The sequence below is a fragment of the Sebastes fasciatus genome, chromosome 17, assembly GCF_043250625.1.
Source record: "Sebastes fasciatus isolate fSebFas1 chromosome 17, fSebFas1.pri, whole genome shotgun sequence".
Taxonomy (NCBI): domain Eukaryota; kingdom Metazoa; phylum Chordata; class Actinopteri; order Perciformes; family Sebastidae; genus Sebastes; species Sebastes fasciatus.
Genome location: NC_133811.1, coordinates 6,385,852 through 6,405,255, shown reverse-complemented (window position 1 = coordinate 6,405,255; position 19,404 = coordinate 6,385,852). Strand labels below are relative to the sequence as shown.

Here is a 19,404-nt window from a genome sequence, read left to right as displayed (position 1 = left end):
TCAAAGTGGGAGGCAGGCCTTCCCAGGGGGGGCTCCAAACTGTTTCAGGGGAGACTCAGTGAATAGAAGTGAAAAAAATCTTACATAAGTTATTACGTTCTTTTTCAAAAGAAGATGACATAGCATGGCTTAAATATGTGTGATTTGGTTAAAGATTGTTTTGGGGAATTTTACTGTTTTCTAACTTACCAGAGTCAGAACTAATATGTCTTAGAACAGACCTTTTTTCTGTGTTTGATGTAGTCTGAAGCAATGCCAAACAGCAATATTAGGCTATCTTGGCTCATTTGTTGAGTGTCTCTATGGGATTAAATAACATAATCATGAGGCTTGAGGGGGCGCCTTTTTCCAAACTTTGTCTGAGTGGAGGCCCACAGTCTAAGACTCAGACAAACTCCTGGCTTATCAAAATAAAAGTCAGACTTTAGATCGACCTCTATGTTCATCCGTTGCACAAAGATGTCTCCTACTTGATTAAGAAGCACTAATTTGCCATGACTTCTGGGTAAATTAAGACCTTTTTCAAACTAAAAGAACACAAGAACACGGCTGACAAAAAATGTCTAGCTGTGTCTCAAATCGGATACTTCTTTTAGTACACCTCCATGTAGCACACTGTGCACACTATGTACTGTAGTGTGTGAATATCGACAGGGTAGTGTTGTCTGAAATCGCACACGGCTATTGCACTCACCGGAAGCTTGCTAGATCCGCTGGTGATAGTCAGCCACGGACATCACGCCGTATCAGCAGTAATTCAATTCAGATGGATGAATTAACCCAATAATGGCTTCTATCTGACTACAGGATAGTGATAGTGAAAAAAAAACATGTATAACTTAAATTTGTATAGTTTGGTGTTTGCCGTTTCAATCGCAACCGCTGCAGATTCCTCGCCCACAAGTTTGAAATAGGTTGGTCGTCCCTCCCCTTCCACTATGTAGCAAAGATTGCAACCGTTGAGGATGAGAAGTGTCCAGCGTTCCACACTGAATCTATTGACCATTTTGAGTACAACATCCGGGTACGTATAATGCGCTGCATTTTGCCAATCTTCACAGTGTGAACGCACTTATACACTTAAAATAGCAAGTGTAAGAAAGAATTGAGACATAGCATCTGTCTTCTTGAACAAGGACATTTTACTGGGTAAATTCAGCAAAGAGTGTAACTATATAAAAACCTTCCAGTAGTATAAAATCTTAGTCCTTACTTCTTTATGTTTCCAACAGGTTACTACGCTCTCTAAAAACTCTTTCCCTTCCCATTACTCACTCCACAACATTGCTAGAAAAAAACACAAATAATGAAGCCATGGAAATACTGGTCAGCAGGTGTCACTGACTGTTACCATGGAAACCCCCAGGCTAACAAAGCCTGGGGGTAGGGTGACTAACCTTTTAGGCTTTATTTTTGGAAAACTGTCTTAACTTGCTTTGTACTCATCTAAGAGCAAAATGAAGACAATACAGACCAATCTAAAATATCTGGCGTACACAGTGATACGTGCAGATAGTGGAGGCAGGAGAACCCTCCATGTTTTCAATAGATTGTGTTCACTTGCATCTCCGCCTGAGCACGGACTTGTTTATGTGTATTAAACTTTAAAGACATCAATAAGGCTTTAACGCTTAAAGAGCTTAAATGTATTATTTTGCCTATATATTTACTGTATCGTTTGCACAACTGTAACCAGCGCCGGTATTCATGCCAGCAGCTGCGGCACCTCGCTTCATTCATGCTTCACAATCACTGGATTATTCATCAGCTGCTCGGCTATCAGCTGACATGAATCATATTCATGCGGACGTACGGCAAAGCCATTATAATCTGACACGTGTCACTATTACTCTGCTGTTTGTTAAGTGGGATTAGTTATCCCAGAAGAATCGCTCTTTCAACCAAATTCAACTGTATGACCGTTTGCTAAAAATGGCCAGTTCCTTGAAATAATAGTCTGACCGAAGTGGCAGATGATGTAGGATTATTACACTTCTAGAAAGACGGATGTTTAAGGACTATAGTGTACATGGGGACATTCAGTTATTTGCTTTCTTGTGATCTTTACTCTCATCTCTGTGCGTTAGGTAGAGACTGTTGCCTTTAACAGGTCAGGGCTTGATATTTAGGGAGTAAGAGTATAGAAGCAAAGAGGCGAAACTCCGGTGCTTTTTTGACAATAGCCGCTAGATGGCCATGGATGTATAAAGAGATGTCTGTAAATCAGAGGATAATTTTTTCTAGGTAAATCAACTTCCCAGTATGAACACTTAGAAAGCCCTCATTTAAATCATTATGTCCTAAAAGTTGAAAAATTAACTAACAACCGAAACCAGAGTTATTTTCCTCGGCATAATGGACATGCATCAGACCCCCGGGACTGCCAGCTTCCTGCTAGCTGTATGCGGCTGTAATAATGGATATATTGGCTGTAATTCATCACTTTTATTATCTATAATACACCCATGGGCTGTATGCTGTCAGCCTGTACCGTGGTGGATGTATTAACGTCTCTGTTCCCAAACAACCGGCTATCGGCCAGTAGCTAGTAGTGCTAGTAGCATGACATAAACAGAATTTAATGGAGTTGTGGGCTATTTACTAACACGCAGGGCAAAAGCACAGGACACAACCTCTTATACATCCCTGGTCTGTGGTCTACTGGACATCTATTTTGAGGTCTTTGACATGAAATGAAGTTGCTTGACTGTGGGGTGATAAGTTTGACTAACCCATCAACATCACAAACAACTTTGCAAATTAATTCAACTGACAAAAAACAAAAAATGTAATTTGTGAAGTTTTTGGAGGCGAAGTATCTTGGCATCTTTCAGCTGGATAGAAAATTATACTGCAAAGCATGTACAGCATACACATGTACACACGTCACATTATCATTATTAAGCTGACGTATAACTAGTATCTTAATCGCTCAAAATATAAGTTTTTAAAAATGGTAACCATATTTTAAATTTTGGCAACCAAAAGCTGATGCCCGGTTGCCATTCTATTAAAAGAATTCTGTTTAGTTAAGAAATCCGATTTGTAGGTGGATCTAGGTGAGTTTCTTCATCCCTTGTGGTGGAAAAAACAGCGAGCAGAGAGAGGGCTGCGAGTTCACATAGAGGAGTGTTTCTTTTCCAATGTGAGCATTCTGAATTGTGTTTTATCCAAAGAGGTTATGGTCTCCCGCTTGTCAAACCAGTTCCATCAAACTAATTCTGCTGTGTCAACGCCTCAGGACCCAACAAGTAAAAGAGAGAGGGGGAGGAGTGTTCACGGCTCAAAGTTTTGTCTTCGCTCCTAAAGGCCTGTCAGCGCTGACGACACGCGTACACATTCAAGCCGTCTCTCTTTCTGGACTTTTCAGGGCTTATGCAAAACAATGTTAAGATGTCATTTTCTAAAGTGGTCTGCATATATTCTCTCCCTGAACCTTACCTCTATGTGGTTTCTACTCACACAGAGAGTTCTGGTTTTGTTTGTTCAGGTTTTAAGATATGCTGGGCTTAATTTATACTTGCTCACGTGCTGTGTATGAAGTCTTTTACTGAATTCATAATGAAGTTGGCATGAATGGAAATATAGGGAGAGTGTTGGTTTGATTATTGTAGTTGTACAGTTTTTTTTCTCTTCTGGCATAAGAAGAAACTCCTCAACTACTTGACATTTGCTCATTCACAGTGTTTTGCAGTTCATTCAACTGATTTAATTTAATTTTTTTATTTTTATTTTTGCAGAAGAGATTATAATTAACTGATCAATTTTTGACAGCGCTGTTAAGAAGTTGAGCAAGGCATGCGTTTAAAGCATAGACTGTATATAAGAAGTGGACGTAGTTACCGTGATATCATCCATTGATTTGTGGACTACAGTTTTGAAGCCTCAAGTTCAGCATTTTGGCCGTCACCATCTTGTTTTTTTGCAACCAGAAGTGACACGAGAACGCTGAATAAGACATTTTTAGGTGACCAAAATGTTACAATTAACTTCATGAACTGAAAACACACTGTGAAAGAGTTAAAGTTGTAAGATGAAAACACGGACAACTCTCAGACCGGACAACGCCGTGGTAGCGACCTGTCAATCACAAGGTAGCAACACCCTAAAGCATCCCCTGCTTTATGGTCTATTTGACTCTAAACGGGACCATAATTTACTAAATGAACATCATGCTGTATTGAAGAAGACTTGAAACTAGCGATTGAGACCATAAACTCATGTTTACAATGTTTACTGAGGTCATAAATCAAGTGAGAAGTAGGCTCATTTTCTCATAGACTTCTATACATCAGACTTCTTTTTGCAACCAGAGGAGTCGCCCCCTGCTGGCTGTTAGAAACAATGCAAGTTTAAGGCATTTCAGCATTGGCTTCACTTTTCAGACCCGGAGGTTGCCGCCAGGTTTTATAACCGTCTTAATTTTTTCGGCTACTTGGGGCAGCAGGACAAGATGTATAACAAAACACTGACATATTAGCAGCTTGTGAAGTCAGCAACTTGTTAGCAAACAGTTGCTTATTTACACATCCAGCAGTTACAGAGCAACATTATATCATTAATTTGGAGTCGTGTCTGAGTCAACCTGATGACTCTCCTTTTATCTCTGTTTTTGGTCTCCACCAGCATGTAAAATTGCCACAACGTGCAGACCTTACTGTGCTGTCATCACAACAACTTTCTGGCAAAGAAATAGTCCCAAGTGAAATGTGTTGACAGTGTGTTCCGAGGACAGGGGATACTGTTACTGGAAATGTTATAGGAATGTTGCTGTTGAATCAGATGATTTTTCGTGATTTGTCCCCAACAGTCCTTTAAGTTTTTCCTTCCGTGAGAACCTCAGATGCACTTGATTAAAAGTGAAACATTAGCTGCAGGAAATGATGCCAAAATATGAGGGTTTATAGCCAGCAGTTCCTCATGCTTGGAAAGGCAAATATAAGAAGACAGAGTCCGGAATACTACTTATATTTGTCAGTGGAAAGAACAGCAGAGACGGTATAGAAATCATGCTTAAATTAGAGTTACAGAAACTTTAATCAGACTCCTTCTGGTGTCTTTCAGATGGTCCCGAGTATAGCTCGGACATTTAGTGGAGTTTTCAGAAGGACGCTGTGAAAGATGTCAGAAGAGCAGGAAGTGTAGGGGTGACTGAATGTGAAGGCTGCCTTGACTTTGGAGGATTTCTTGACTTTGGGTCAACACGGATGAAACTGTCATCTGCTGCATATGCATGTGCTTCTGGAGGCCCATATGTCTGCGCCCTGTTTTAACAATTCAAATCAGCTCTGTCCACACAGCAAATCTGTCGAGGCCGGGCAACACGCTAACTCGGCCATAATAGAATCAAACAGTGTGCTAAAAGTGCCACTACTACCTTCTGTATTAATGTGGTTTTTCCTGATGCTCTTTGTGCATTTTTTGTCTCCTGCTAGAATAATAAGTGGATTGACAGAAAATGAAAAAAGGTCATTTATAAATACCAAACATCTGGTTCCGGCCTCTCAAATGTGACATTTTGCTGTTTTTCTCAGCTTTATAAAATGTTATCATTTAATAGATTAAGATATTATGGTCTATAAAAAATAACAAATCATATATAATAAATAATAAAAAATAAAATAAAATTAAAACACTGGCTTGCCTGTCAGCAGATAACACTAATGAAACTAGATGTTTTATAATACTGCATGAGTTTGTTTGAGTTAGTGTAGCAGAGTACTGACTGATATTCTTCCTTTTTGATGTTGTACTTTGGCTCCTTAAACTAAAAGAAAAACAAAACAACAAAAGGAAATACATGAAAAATCTTCATCTTCAAAAGTCTTGTTTTGTCATACCAACAGTCCAAAACTAAAGACATTCAGTTTACAATCACAGAAAACAAAGTAAAGCTGTGGATATTAGCACGTGAGAAGCTGGAACCAGGGTCTTTTTTTTATCATTATCTGCTTGAAAAAAATATTTTAATGATTAATCTATTACTAAAATGTTGCTGGTTAATTTTCTGTCAATCAAGTAATTGATAATTTCAGCTTTAAAAATAGCAGATTAGTTATAGTACAGTCCTAGTAGTAGTTTGGTCACTCCGACAGTCAATGGACATCGTCACCCTCTAACAGAAGAAAGACTATATAGTTGGGCTGTCAATCAATTAAAATATTTAATTAGTAGTTAGTTTAATAGTAAATCATGATTAATCGCAAATTAATCACACATTTTTTATCTGTTCAAAATGTACCTTAAAGGGAGATTTGTCAAGTATTAAGTACTCTTATCAACATGGGAGTTGGCAAATATGCTGCTTTATACAACTGTATGTAAATATTTATTATTGTAAATCAATAACCAACACAAAACAATGACAAATATTGTCCAGAAACCCTCACAGGTACTGCATTTAGCATAAAAAATATGCTCAAATCATAACATGGCAAACTGCAGCCCAACAGGCAACAACAGCTGTCAGTGTGTCAGTGTGCTGACTTGACTATGACTTGCCCCAAACTGCATGTGATTATCATAAAGTGAGCATGTCTGTAAAGGGGAGACTCATGGGTACCCATAGAACCCATTTTCATTCACATATCTGGAGGTCAGAGGTCAAGGGACACCTTTGAAAATGGCCATGCCGGGGGTTTTTTTTAGGGTAATTTTGTAGCGTTATTTAGCGCATTCAAATTTGCATCAACACTTTATTAATGTGGTAACTTACTATATAAACACGATTACTCCTCGTAGTAGGAATAGCAAGGTTGGTGTAGTACAGCATGAACAGTACTGCTTTGCTCCTGATTTCCTACTGGGACATGTCAAAACGTCTTCTGTAAAAAAAAGGCCTGGGCTGTGTCCGATATCATTCTCTGGGTGCTTTCCATTTCACTCATTTGAATCATGAATGAATCATAAAAACATTGTTCACGGAAAATATCCTGCTACAGTCCTATACAGCTGCACAGTGGAGCTTATTATTATAGTCCCATAATATCAGGCTGAGCCTGAAGAGGACGTCAGACTTTTACTGTACCTGTGGTCTTTCACAGACTAATTAGGCTATAGACTTTATCCAGAGCATTTATAGCTGTTTTTATTGCTCCCACGTTCCTCCACACGTTTGACAGTTGAGATGTCTCATTTGTAATTACCGTCTCCTAAAATGACGTTGGAGGGAACAAGGATGTCCCGTTTGGTAAATACATTTCCTCCGTCCAAGGAAGAGACACAAGTGAACGAAGCGAGCTGAAGGGAAAGCACCCTTTATTTACTACGTAGTGCACTTTACTTATTGTCCGCTCCATATAGTGTCCTCAAAAATTACCACAATGAAACCAAAGAAAGTAGTGTCCATCGTAAGTGTCTCAATTTCCAATATACTGCTTACAATAGAGCAACATAAAGCACAATTGAGATTTGAGATTTATTTGTTCGCACAATAAAACAAAGCAGCAGAAACACAACAACAAAAGAAAAGAAGTTGTACAGGTGAGATTAAAAAAAAAAACAAGGGGCTTATAAAAGGAATCTCACCTCATTAAGCATTATAGCAAATACAAAAATCAACAAAAGTAAACAAACAAGCAAAACATAAAAATCAAAAGCAAACGTCAACAATTCAATTCACAATTCAGTATTCACCAAAATAAATTTAAATAGAATGATTTCTAAGAGTAGGTCAATTTAAAATAAACTCATATGAGTAAAACTGTCTTCAGATATTACAGTGCTGATATTGTGTGATGGCTGTATATAATATAATATAATATAAACCTGGATTTACTGTTAATTCTGGTTAAAACCTCCAAACTCTGCCATTGTCTTAAATTCACTTGAATGACTGGATGTTTCTGTGAGGGCTGTTAGTAAATCAGTTATCTACCGGGCCGGGACTGGCCTTCTGTGCTGTGTGAATTTATTATATTTGCTGCATATGTGCATGCATGTGAATGTGCATGAGGTTACTTTAGCTTCACACTCACACATCCACATAGCCTATAAAGCACACACTCTCTCCGTGTCTGTCTTTGAGTCTATTTGTAGCTCTAATTGGCACATTCACTGGGCAGTAAAAGGCTCTTCTTGCTGGCTAAAAGCCTTCAGCTGTACAGCATGCTTGGTTGCATCAACCCAATAGAAGGGGCTTGCCCCTCGCGCCGCAGACAACAATGCCTTCGCCATGGAGACAGAAATACAACACAGTTAAAAAAAAAACTATAATCCGCTGCTTAATCCTCTTGAGCCAGGATGACGCAAAAATCAAGGCCATTCTGCCATGAATTGAACTATTTTTACATCTGCGCTGCGGAGTGAGCGGATGGATGGAGTGTATTCTCAGAAGCACTCTGACAGTAATTTCACTTTAGTCACCGCCTGCATCTGTCATTAGGGAAGCACAATCTGCACTCTGGGTGCTCAGTCCCACAGCCATGTGATCCAATGATGAGATGATGATTCTTCACTCATCTGTCAACGTGTTGTGCCTAAACTAAGCTGTTGTGTACATCATGAACAGCGTAAATATCATTTTTTTTATAGTGGGTTTTCCTCATTTTACCAACATATCTAACATACACAGACTACCGACTGGGTCATTTGTGTAAAATAAAAAATATAAGTACAATCCACATTAGTACTTACTCATTATCCCGACATTTAGTTTTCAGTAATTTCAAGTAAATATTATTTGCGTTTTTTTCAACGTATCCTCATACAACGGTTTGTATGATATCTTAAGAAAAGTTATTTCTCATTTTTTGTGCGTTCTCCTATGAATATCCAGCAACACGTGTCAATTTACAAACATTACATGCATTCAAAATAAACTTCCTTCTTTAGTTAACAAAACTACTTAGTTAGGTTTAAGAAAATATCGTTGTTTGGGTTAAAATAATATGGAAGTGGCGTAACTTAAGTATGGAAGTTACATGACGCATAAATCAACGTTGACTTCTGGTTTCACACGGGACACGAACACGGTATTTTTTTCATCCTGCTTACGTGGCGTTCGTTGTTCTTTACACTTCCTGGTTCACGATTAAGTGGATCAAATACGCATTGATTTCATGAGATATATACAAATTACAGTACATTACTATTAGTTGTTTTTCCTTATTTTTTGTGCGTTCTCCAACGAATGTCCACCGACACGTGTCAATTTACGCACGTTACAAGCATACGGTCTTTTCAAAATAAACTTTTATCTTCACAGGAAACGACTTGGTTAGGTTTAGGCAACAAAACTACTTGGTTAGTTTAAGAAAAGATCGTGGTTTGGGGTAAAATAACTAATATTATTAATATTTATAGCTAATATAAATAACTATGGAAGTGGCGTTACTTAAGTACGAAAGTTACGTGACAAATAAACAGACATTGACTTCTGGTTTCACACGGGGTGTTTGTTGAATATGCATTTATTTATATATGAATTACAGTGCATTTCTTTTGTAGGTTAAGGTACGAACGGTGTATGAGAACAGCCTGTATATATTTATATGGTGAAACCAACCGGGGTCATTTTGACCTTAATATAAAATAATTTAAATAAACCCACAGTCATTCAAACTTCAACACCACTTTTTATTCGTCTGTCAATTAGGGCTGTCAATCGGTTAAAATATTTAATTGGTACCAATGGATTCTTTAGGTTTTCTAGTTTCATATGATGCCAATATATTAACTCTAGCTTTAAAACTGAGCCCGCTACAACCTCGGGAAGATCGATTGCGTAAATTCGTTATTATTGCATTAACTTTGACAACCCTACCGGCAATACAAAAGTAGATTGAGACCTTGGTGTCAGTATGGCCCCCTGTTAAAATAAAGGTTGAATAAATGTAATTTAAATGTATTATTTATTAATTTATTTTTCAGTTTGTTTGTCTGTCTCCTTCAAAATGACTAACCCAAGGACCCCAATCCATTGGTATTTTTTAAAAAGCACTAATTAAAACAGAAACAGAAAACAATGATATGAAGTCATTAGGAACAAACTGATTGACAAAGTCGTGAAAAACTGGAACGATAGAATAAAGCACCTGTGAGATATGACAGAAAGTAAACCTCTGGGAGTGCGGGGGGTCTGCAGGGACCCCAGTCAGTAGCATGAGAGTTCAGGGTTGAGCAGCGAGGTCAGAGGTCATGACAGGCCTTTACGATGAGGCTTATATTGGCACATAAGCGGCATGGGAGCCCGGGGAGAACTTAGTTTGACCCAGAGCCTAGTGAGTGAGCTGATCACCACCTCCCTCTGGGCCAAAAACTCCAAAGGATTCCTGGCATACCACCGCTTCAATTACAGCGGCTGGGAGGAGAGAGGACATCACAGCGCGGTCTGGCTGCATGGGAGAAAAAACGCCATCGCCTGGGAGGGAATCATACGGGCTGTCTGCGAGGACTACATGTCTCCAGAGAGTATTACTGTAATCTATTACTGTTCCCACTGAGTAATGGAAAGCTTTACTTTTTCATTTCCAGCTGTTTTACATGAAAAACAGAATTATTTAAGTATGCTTTTAAAGCTACAGCAGCCTATTCACTGACGAGCCTCCTGGATATTGTTTATATATGTGTCTATGTGCATGCAGGCGTGAGCTGTTGCCTAGCAACAGCTGCTGTAAGTGGGAGAAGACAGACAAGTGCTGGCAGAGCAGATGTTGGCAGGAATTTCTAAAAGTAGAACATTTGACAATAGCAGTCTGAGACTGAGAGGAGGGACTGTCATGTCTTAAAGGAATAGTTCACCCAAATTTACAAAGATATATCTTCTCACTTACCTCTTGTGGTTTTTTAGCCCTGCAGTTAGTTTTGGTTTTGCTATATTTGTATAGGTTTTCTGCAGCTAAAACAATACAACCGAGGCAAATGGAATTAAGGTGCTCAAGGCATTCAAAAGCCAAATAAACAGCAAACATATCTACATGGCTAATTACCCCGAGAGGTATGTGAGAACTCTTCTTCTGTGTTAACTCCAGCGGGCAACCTCCGGGTCTGAAAAGTGAAGCCGATGCTGAAGTGCCTTAAACTTGCATTCTTTCTAACAGCCAGCAGGGGGCGACTCCTCTGGTTGCAGAAAGAAGTCTGATTGTATAGAAGTCTATGAGAAAATGAGCCTACTTCTCACTTGATTTATGACCTCAGTAAACATTGTAAACATGAGTTTATGGTCTCAATACAGCATGATGTTCATTTAGTAAATGATGGTCCCATTTAGAGTCAAATAGACCATAAAGCAGGGGATGCTTTTAGGGCTGTGATTGACAGGTCGCTACCACGGCGTTGTCCAGTCTGGGAGTTGTCCGTGTTTTCATTTTACAACTTTAACCCTTTCACAGTGTGTTTTCAGTTCATTAAAGTTAATTGTAACATTATGGTCGCTTAAAAAAATGTCTTCTTCAGCGCTTTGTTGTACTTAGCTCCACCCTCTCATGTCACTTCTGGTTGCAAAAAAACAAGATGGCAACGGCCAAAATACCGAACTCAAGGCTTCAACACGACCAAACTTTCACACTTAACTCAAACAACTTTGTCTCTTTGTACTGCAGTTTCATGTTATCCATTGGGCAATAACATATACGCTGATACCGATACATCTGCAATAAGCTAACATCATCATCCCCAATTCACCTCTAACATGCATGTCTTTGCAAACGCAGGACTTCACTCAAGGGACTGGCGTTCGTGTATTATAAACCAAAAGTCGAGTGATTTTTTACTGACGACGTTCTGTCACGTAACGTTCTGTCGCCTATGTAATGTAAGTGTACTTATTTTAAAGTAAACATAATGTTTTTTCTAACCCTAGGTTTTGATTCACAACGCTAACCACGCACAAACCTTCAACATCATGACACTACGCAAAAAGGCTGTTACTATAACGACGCCAGTAGCTTCTGCCCAAGCAGCAAAACATGATGAATAGAGATGGGATCACATTGAATGGGAAGAACATGCAAACTCCACAAAGAAATGCCCTTTAAAGTCAGTGCAACAGTGCTAACTTACTGAGGCACCATGCCATACCAAATTTCCAAAGACAAGGATACCAAAGGTCACAGAGAGGTAAACTGGTGATATATACAGTCGCAGTCTGTTTTCTGCGGTTTGAACCCGGAAAGAAACTTGATGCATCGTTCCATTTATACACATACAATTCCTTTTTAAACCTACTTGGCAATAAACTTGTTTCTGAACAAGTATTTCCTTCAATGGTCAGAAATGTACTTCAGGAAAGGCCTCCAGGAAAAGAAATGTCAATATTCAGACTTTGTTGAATCTTGATGATCAGATCCGTTTCAGATCAGATTCAGCAGTTCAGACTTCTACAACTTGGTTTCATAAAGTAACCTTGAAAACGATGCTCTCAGTCTCACTCAGCCACTACAGTCTCACTTCAGTGTTTAATAATAACTACTCGGAGTGAAAATGCCCTCAGCGTCACAGGGAGGAAAAACACAGCATGTCACAGTCTGGAGGAGGTACAGTATGGGAGTCCTACCTTGCAGCCCTCACAAGCACTGACACCATAGTGGTATCCAGAGGACTTGTCCGCGCAGACGAAGCAGGGCTTGTAGATTCTGGGAGGGGCCGGCGGGGACGGTGGGCTGGGGACGAGCTCCTCAGAACTGGTGCTCTGCGTTTCGATGGCTGCGGGGGAATGCAAACACAAGAGAAGAAAGAAGATGAAGAGGATTGGTTTCAAATGACTGAATGATTCATTTATACATCTGGAACTAGAAAAAGGACATTTACATTTTGAGGTTTTTTTTTTAAAGCCCCATAAACTGTCGGCACAAATTCCTGGACTTTCCAAGCGAACCCTCATGCAGTTCGATTGCAGACCATAATCTGACTCAATTTCAGGGAGCAAATTAAAACGCAGTCTGCCTGTGAGGGCATTTGTTGAAATGGACTCAGGTAAACGACAGGTTAACATGAGCGGGAGAGGACTGACTTGGACTTCTAAATAAGGTCCACAAAAAAGGTCATTCAAATCAAAGTGAAAAAACTTTGCCCCCTCAGAAAATCATTTTTAAAACATTTGGTCCGCTTTAATTAGTGCACTGTGAAACCGAACCAGACTAAATAGAAAACAAACCATCAATTTCACTCTGATTCGGACTAATCAAATGGACTATGGATTTTGAAAGAGCCCTAAAATCCACCTATAAGTAATTGCATACCATACAACGATATATTTCTCATTGTTTAAAACCAGGTCAAATTTGGCTGAAAATCTGTTGGACCGTTTTACAGCATCGTGCAGGAAGAGGGCTCTGTTCCTCTGGCACAAACACATGAAAAAAAAGTAGTGAAAGGCCACTGAGAAAAAAAAACGTCCAATATTTTTCTTTGGTTAAAGGCCGTGTGAAGGAAATTCAAAGTAAAAACACATTATAAATGTTGCAAAATAGTTACTGCAAACATGTGAAAAGACTGTGAACATTGTAGTACTGGATTGTGGAATTAGACCGTTAAACTGTTTTTCGCCAGTTTTATGTTCAGGATTTTTTAGGCGGGGTTGAAATCATGGCTCGATGACGCACTGGAGTCATCCTTAACATAACCCCACCCGTCTTCAGAAACCTGGTTTTTGAAAGGCAAAACAGAAACCCATGATTTATCTCGGCTAGCTCAATCGATAGAGCACCAGACTCATAATCTCAGGGACCGAGCCTCATGTTGGGCGTTGGCATTTTCAGCACTTTATTTGTATGACTGTTTTTGTATTGTGTGGTATTTTTATGATTGTAATCCATCCCATGTCCGAGCGGCCGTCCCTAACCCGTGGAGTTGAATCACCCGGGCAGGCTGTACGATGGGGGCCGTTACCGGCCTCACACCATCTACGGGCTGAGCCTCGATCAGAAGGACTTCGAACGGTGATTCGGCGCTTCCCTCTTCGCTCGCCGCTACTGAGGAATCCTGACAGGCTGCACTTTCCCCACTTATGGGTGTGGTTTCAGCCATGGATGTATTAAGAGAGGTTTCAGGTTTCAGTGCCTTCAGCGACACGCCCCCAGCGTCTCAGAACAGAGAATACTGCTGATTTTTCCATGATTTTGAAAGCTAATTTTATATACTTTTAATCATTTAAATTTGTCTGGGTGGTTAGTAACACATTTTTTTGTGGTATGACAAACCCAGAATGCATTTTTAATTTTGCTTTACACAGACTTTAAAACCACTCTCACCAGAAAGCAGGTAGGATACATTAAGCAGTGCTGTTTTATGGTAGCTGTGCTCGTAATTTGCAGACACAAAAACGCAAACAGTCCTTCAAGATGGAGCAATCATAACACACTTAGCACCTGGAAGTGAAAATGTACCCGACTTTAAATCTATGCAGAGACCAAACCGCTGCCCACATGCACACAACCTATCTGCATAGAAAATGGAGAACAGTCTCTCCAGCATCTCTACTGATTAGATTACTTTCTTCCGTACTTCATCAGAGTAAACTCAATTACTGATGGTAAGGGACAAGCTCTTATAATTACTGGACCCTCGTCCTCGCATGGAATTCCCTGGCGGTTTAATCTAATCTTCGGTTACGTTCACCCTGTGTGACTTTTTGCGGCATGTCTAAATTTGAAGCTTCGCGTTCGGCGACTTCCATGTGGCTCGAGGGAAGACTTTAAAAAGTCGGCGGCACATACGGTACCGTACGTGACGATGAGCGTCACCTCCGTAATAAGGGATGAGGATGTAAGATGATCACCGAGGTTAATTAGAATGAGATGATTTATATAAATATCAATTCTCACAGTCTTATCTGGGGTTTAAGGAGCAGTTCGGGCAGCGAGGAGAAGTCTCCGTGACTCGTTATGAAACAGTGACAACGTCGACTTCTTAAAAAAAGTTCTGCAGGATCTTTAAGTAGACTTGCATAAAGCTGACATAATGGTGCTGCGTTAGGATTTAGAGAAGTTTGCTGGTCTGAATTTCAAGTGGTATTCATCTGAGAGTAAACAACTTCTTCAGTCAGCCACGTTATCTCTCCGCTCTTTTAAACTACTCCAGCGCGACCTGGTTTCATTGATGAGGACAGACAGACAGACATTCGTTTCCATTGAAGTCCGGTCATCTCATTGCTCCAAATGGTTTTCGCTCTGTTGTTGGCAGAGAGCAGTCACAAGCAGCTTGCACATAAAGCAGATGTATGGTGAGACACCATACTGGAGGCCAGCCAGCGGTGTGACACACAAAGCCATCTGATAGGGGACAGAGGGGGGGGCGGATGGATGCTGTTGCATTTTGTGTCTATGCAAGCGTATAACTAATACAGTATACAAGTTTGGCTGGAGTTTCAGTTTTGATACCAAAATATTACTTTTTCAAAACCCAATTTTAATGGATAGTGTGGTGCAGGGATGACGTATTCTTGTAGGCAACCAGGAAGTTGGCATCGCCCTGGTTCCCCTCAACAAAAAGCCACATTTTTCCATCGGATTGTTGCAGAAAATAAGCTCTGTGGCAAAGAAACGTTTATGATACTGAAGGCTGGCACACACTAAAAGATTTTTCAAATCTGAACAGATGTTGAAAATGTGAGAGACGCCACACATAACATGTTATGATAAATTTAACAGTTTCGTTCCTATAGTGTGTGGAGAGCAACGATTTGGCGAAAAACAGCCAAAACACCACTCACTAACCCAACTAAAAAAAACAGGAAATCTCGCAAAATCTCTCGTGATCAAACATGTTGTTTGTCCAACACTTTTGAGAATTACATACACTATTTATTGCAACGTGATCTCATCCCTACTAGTCATATCTTACCGCTCGGGGGCAGAAGCCTTTTTGTGTAGTATCTTGACTAGTGTCTGGAAGTTGTCCGTGTTTTCGTCTTACAACTTTAACCCCCTTTCACGGTGTGTTTTCATTTCATGAAATTAATTAAAACATTTTGGTCGCCTAAAAATGTCTTAATCAGTGTTCGGTTGTACTTAGTTCCACTCTCATTTATGGTTGCAAAAAAACAAGATGGCGAAGGTCACTTCTTATATACAGACTATGGTACTTGACGCACAAGGTTTGCGTGGTTAACATTGTAACCAGGGCTGTCAAATTAGTTTTAACGCCACAAATTTCTTTAACGCATTAACGCAATAATTATTTCGGAGGTTTTAGTTGGTAAAGTTTTAAAGCTAGAGTGAAAATACTGGTATTGTATGAAACTAGACAACCTAAGGAATCCATTGATACCAATTAGTCATACTAACTTGTGACGCAAAGGAAGTTAAATTACGCTCCGAATTTGCAATCAATTTTGGGAAGGAAAAACTGTCACGGCCATTTTCAAAGGGGTGAAAATGTTTTCTATGGGTACCCACGAGTCTCCCCTTTACAGACATGCCCACTTTATGATAATCACACGCAGTTATGGGCAAGTCATAGTCAAGTCAGCACACTGACACACTGACAGCTGTTGTTGCCTGTTGGGCTGCAGTTTGCCATGTTATGATTTGAGCATATTTGTTATGCTAAATGCAGTACCTGTGAGGGTTTCTGGACAATATTTGTTAATTGATTTCCAATAATAAATATAAACATACATTTGCATAAAGCAGCATATTTGCCCACTCCCATGTTGATAAGAGTAGTAAATACTTGACTAATCTCTCTTTAAGGTACATTTTGACAGATAAAAATGTGCGATTAATTTGCGGTTCACGATTAACTATTTTAATCGATTGACAAATTGATGTATATAAATATTTATTTGTGTGCTCTCCTCCATTACTGCTTTAACATAATCCTTTATTTCAAATTCATTGTGTGTATGGTCGCTTAGATAAAAGAAGTGGTTCATTGCATCCACACGCTCAGTTCCTCCCTTCCTCTCCTCTCTGCAGAGAAAGCACACAGCAGCATCGCTGTCCTGCATGTAATAAGTGAAACAAGGTGTTCACCTGAGATGAGGATGAGGATGTATGACTACTGGAGCACATAAAACAATGTATATTAGCCTTCCCCAGGAGGTGCGGCACACTTTAACATACATCTAGAGGAAAAATACTTTTGTTACTGATATGCCTTCGGAGCATTTGTGATGGCTGGGTAGTCCCACACTGAGGAGAGGCAGCGCCAACGATTCAGCCTATTTGAAACTCATGGCTGCGTCTGGGAGGCAGTGTGACCACCTGCAGACAGATGGGACGCATAAACGTAGATTCATTACGCCCCTCAGAGTGAGTGTGTGTGTGGGAGGAGGCAGAGGAGGGGGTGGTCATTGGGTACCTGTATAGGCCCTATCAGGTGCAGGGGAGCCTTTTTCCATTTTCTGCGTGATTAAACTTTGAGTCGACTTCCCCGCATGTTAACATACACAGAAAGCTCCATTAGAGGAATAAAGGCTGGTGACAGACAAGCGCACACGGGCGAGTCTGGCTTAAGAGCAGGCAGAGAAAAATCTGTGGCGAGTGAACCCTTAGCCTCTGGCTGAACCTGTCGCCGGGGTCAAACAGGAAGGCACACACACTCCCCGCTGGAGGCTGCAGGCAGAATGAGGGGAAAGACAAGAGAAAACAGCTCCTCTGATTGGCCCCCGTCCACTGGGAACGAGCCCGCTGACACCAGGAGAACACGGATATACTGGGCCGATACTGGTTTCTAGTGTCAGCCTGTCAGTATGATGGATGAGCTCCAGAAAAAAACACAGCTGACGAAAGTATACGAAAACTTGAAAACTTTGCTCTCAGATAAGTTTTGACTGATAACATTAAGATCTGATAATCCTCCTCCTGTCTTGATCTGATAAAAGGAACTGGTGTGACTTCATCAGATCATGTCAATCATTACTAGTGCCACAGTTTCAGAATCAAAAGTGATGCAATGTCACTTTTGAATGAAGAAATACAGTTGAAACCGCTTATAGTGATCACGTCTGTCAAGTCGATCACTATAAACGGATGATTATTACAACCGAATTTGTGTTGCTGTTGTGCATCAAATCTCGTTCAGATAACCATCTGATTGACATTTGTCTATTTATTACATAAATACAAAGTAATGAAACGGACCGCTTTGTTATTAACTGCCAATTCTTCTGCCTTTTTCCTCACCGAGGCTGAGACACTGCCGTTTTTTAGCTCGCTCTAGAACGGCGCAGAATTACTTTTTTCCCCCCGTCATGATATCAATGTGCACGCACCGTCAGCTGCAGGTATCCAGCTGGAAAGCAGACAGTCCACGAGGTAAAGTATCACGGGAGTAAAGTAAAAAAAATTCAACTAATGTTAGTCTAACATAGTTTTAAAATTGCTTTATATTTTCATGTATAAAAATACCAAAAATGAAAACTGAAAACTTGAGTACTATAAACAAATTATTTAAATAGCATTTGTATAGGAATGATTCTGTGCCAAGCTAACCGTGATCACTATAAGCAGCGTCCACTGTTGACTCTTCCCTGCTTTGTAACTGTAATTGAAACTTGTGGTCACAGTTGTCGCCGTCCAACAAAGGTTTCATCTAATTTAGGGTTATCACAACTTGGGTGTTATTTCCTTAGTTTTGCCCATTGTTTAACTCTCCAATGCCAAGTTCAAAAGTAACAATATACAACTTTAGCCTTGATTTTTTCCCTCGCCGACAGTTTTTGGAGCTTCCCTACAAAAGCTCCATCAGAGGCTAGTCCGCATTGACGGAACACGGACCGAAGGTGGTGTTGCAACTAGAGGAAACAGGCTGTAAATACTAAAGACGCGTGTGCCAACGATAACATCGACAAGCATGTTACAAGGAAAGTTTTGCGGATTGCTTGAACAAAAAATCCTGCCGTATTACGTCATTTACTGTTTGTGAGGTCTGTCGCAATAACTACAATAACGCAATAACGCGCTATTAATTGCTAGGCAAGCAACCGCCACAACTGGTATGTTCACGCTTTTTCTTTTTTGACTCTTTACAATGGGAGAGTTGCGTATTTTACACTATGCTGCAAACGCCGGCAGCTTGTCGAGGCACTGAGCGTCTATTCTGCGTCTTTTCTGATTTACCGAGAGTTGAAAAACTTTCAACTTTGGTTAAACGCTGCGCTCGTCGCTGTCGCTTTTTAGCCAGCCGTCCAAACACAGTGAAGGTGGGGCCGGAAAAATACCACAACGACCGACCATCACATCCTACACATAGGTTACAAGTGTTGAACAACAACAGTGGAGGAGAAATGAAGACCGGCGGGTTCGTTCTCTCTTTCTACATACTTCGGCCTTCCCTTTATCATTTTTAATTCTGCAGATATTCCGTATCACTGCAACCGAAGCGTCTCATCTGAAAAAAAGCTGCGCCTTATTGCCCTCCTGTGTTCTGCATTTAACAATAAATAAGTTCAGTTAATTAGTTTTAAAACTGTTGTCTTTGTCAACAATATACCTATTAATAGACTAATAATAAAGCTTATTT

The 19,404-nt window shown here is 40.1% G+C and overlaps 1 protein-coding gene across 2 annotated transcripts in view; it reads right to left on the bottom strand.

Annotated features, from left to right (window-relative positions):
• LOC141754814 (retinoic acid receptor beta-like) overlaps positions 1-19,404 on the bottom strand; it is a 204,000-nt gene that overhangs the window by 68,173 nt on the left and 116,423 nt on the right. For both annotated transcript variants that reach the window (XM_074614149.1, XM_074614150.1), the window contains one exon: positions 12,494-12,642. In XM_074614149.1, the coding sequence (XP_074470250.1) occupies positions 12,494-12,642 (149 nt within the window). The remainder of the gene's footprint in view (positions 1-12,493; positions 12,643-19,404) is intronic.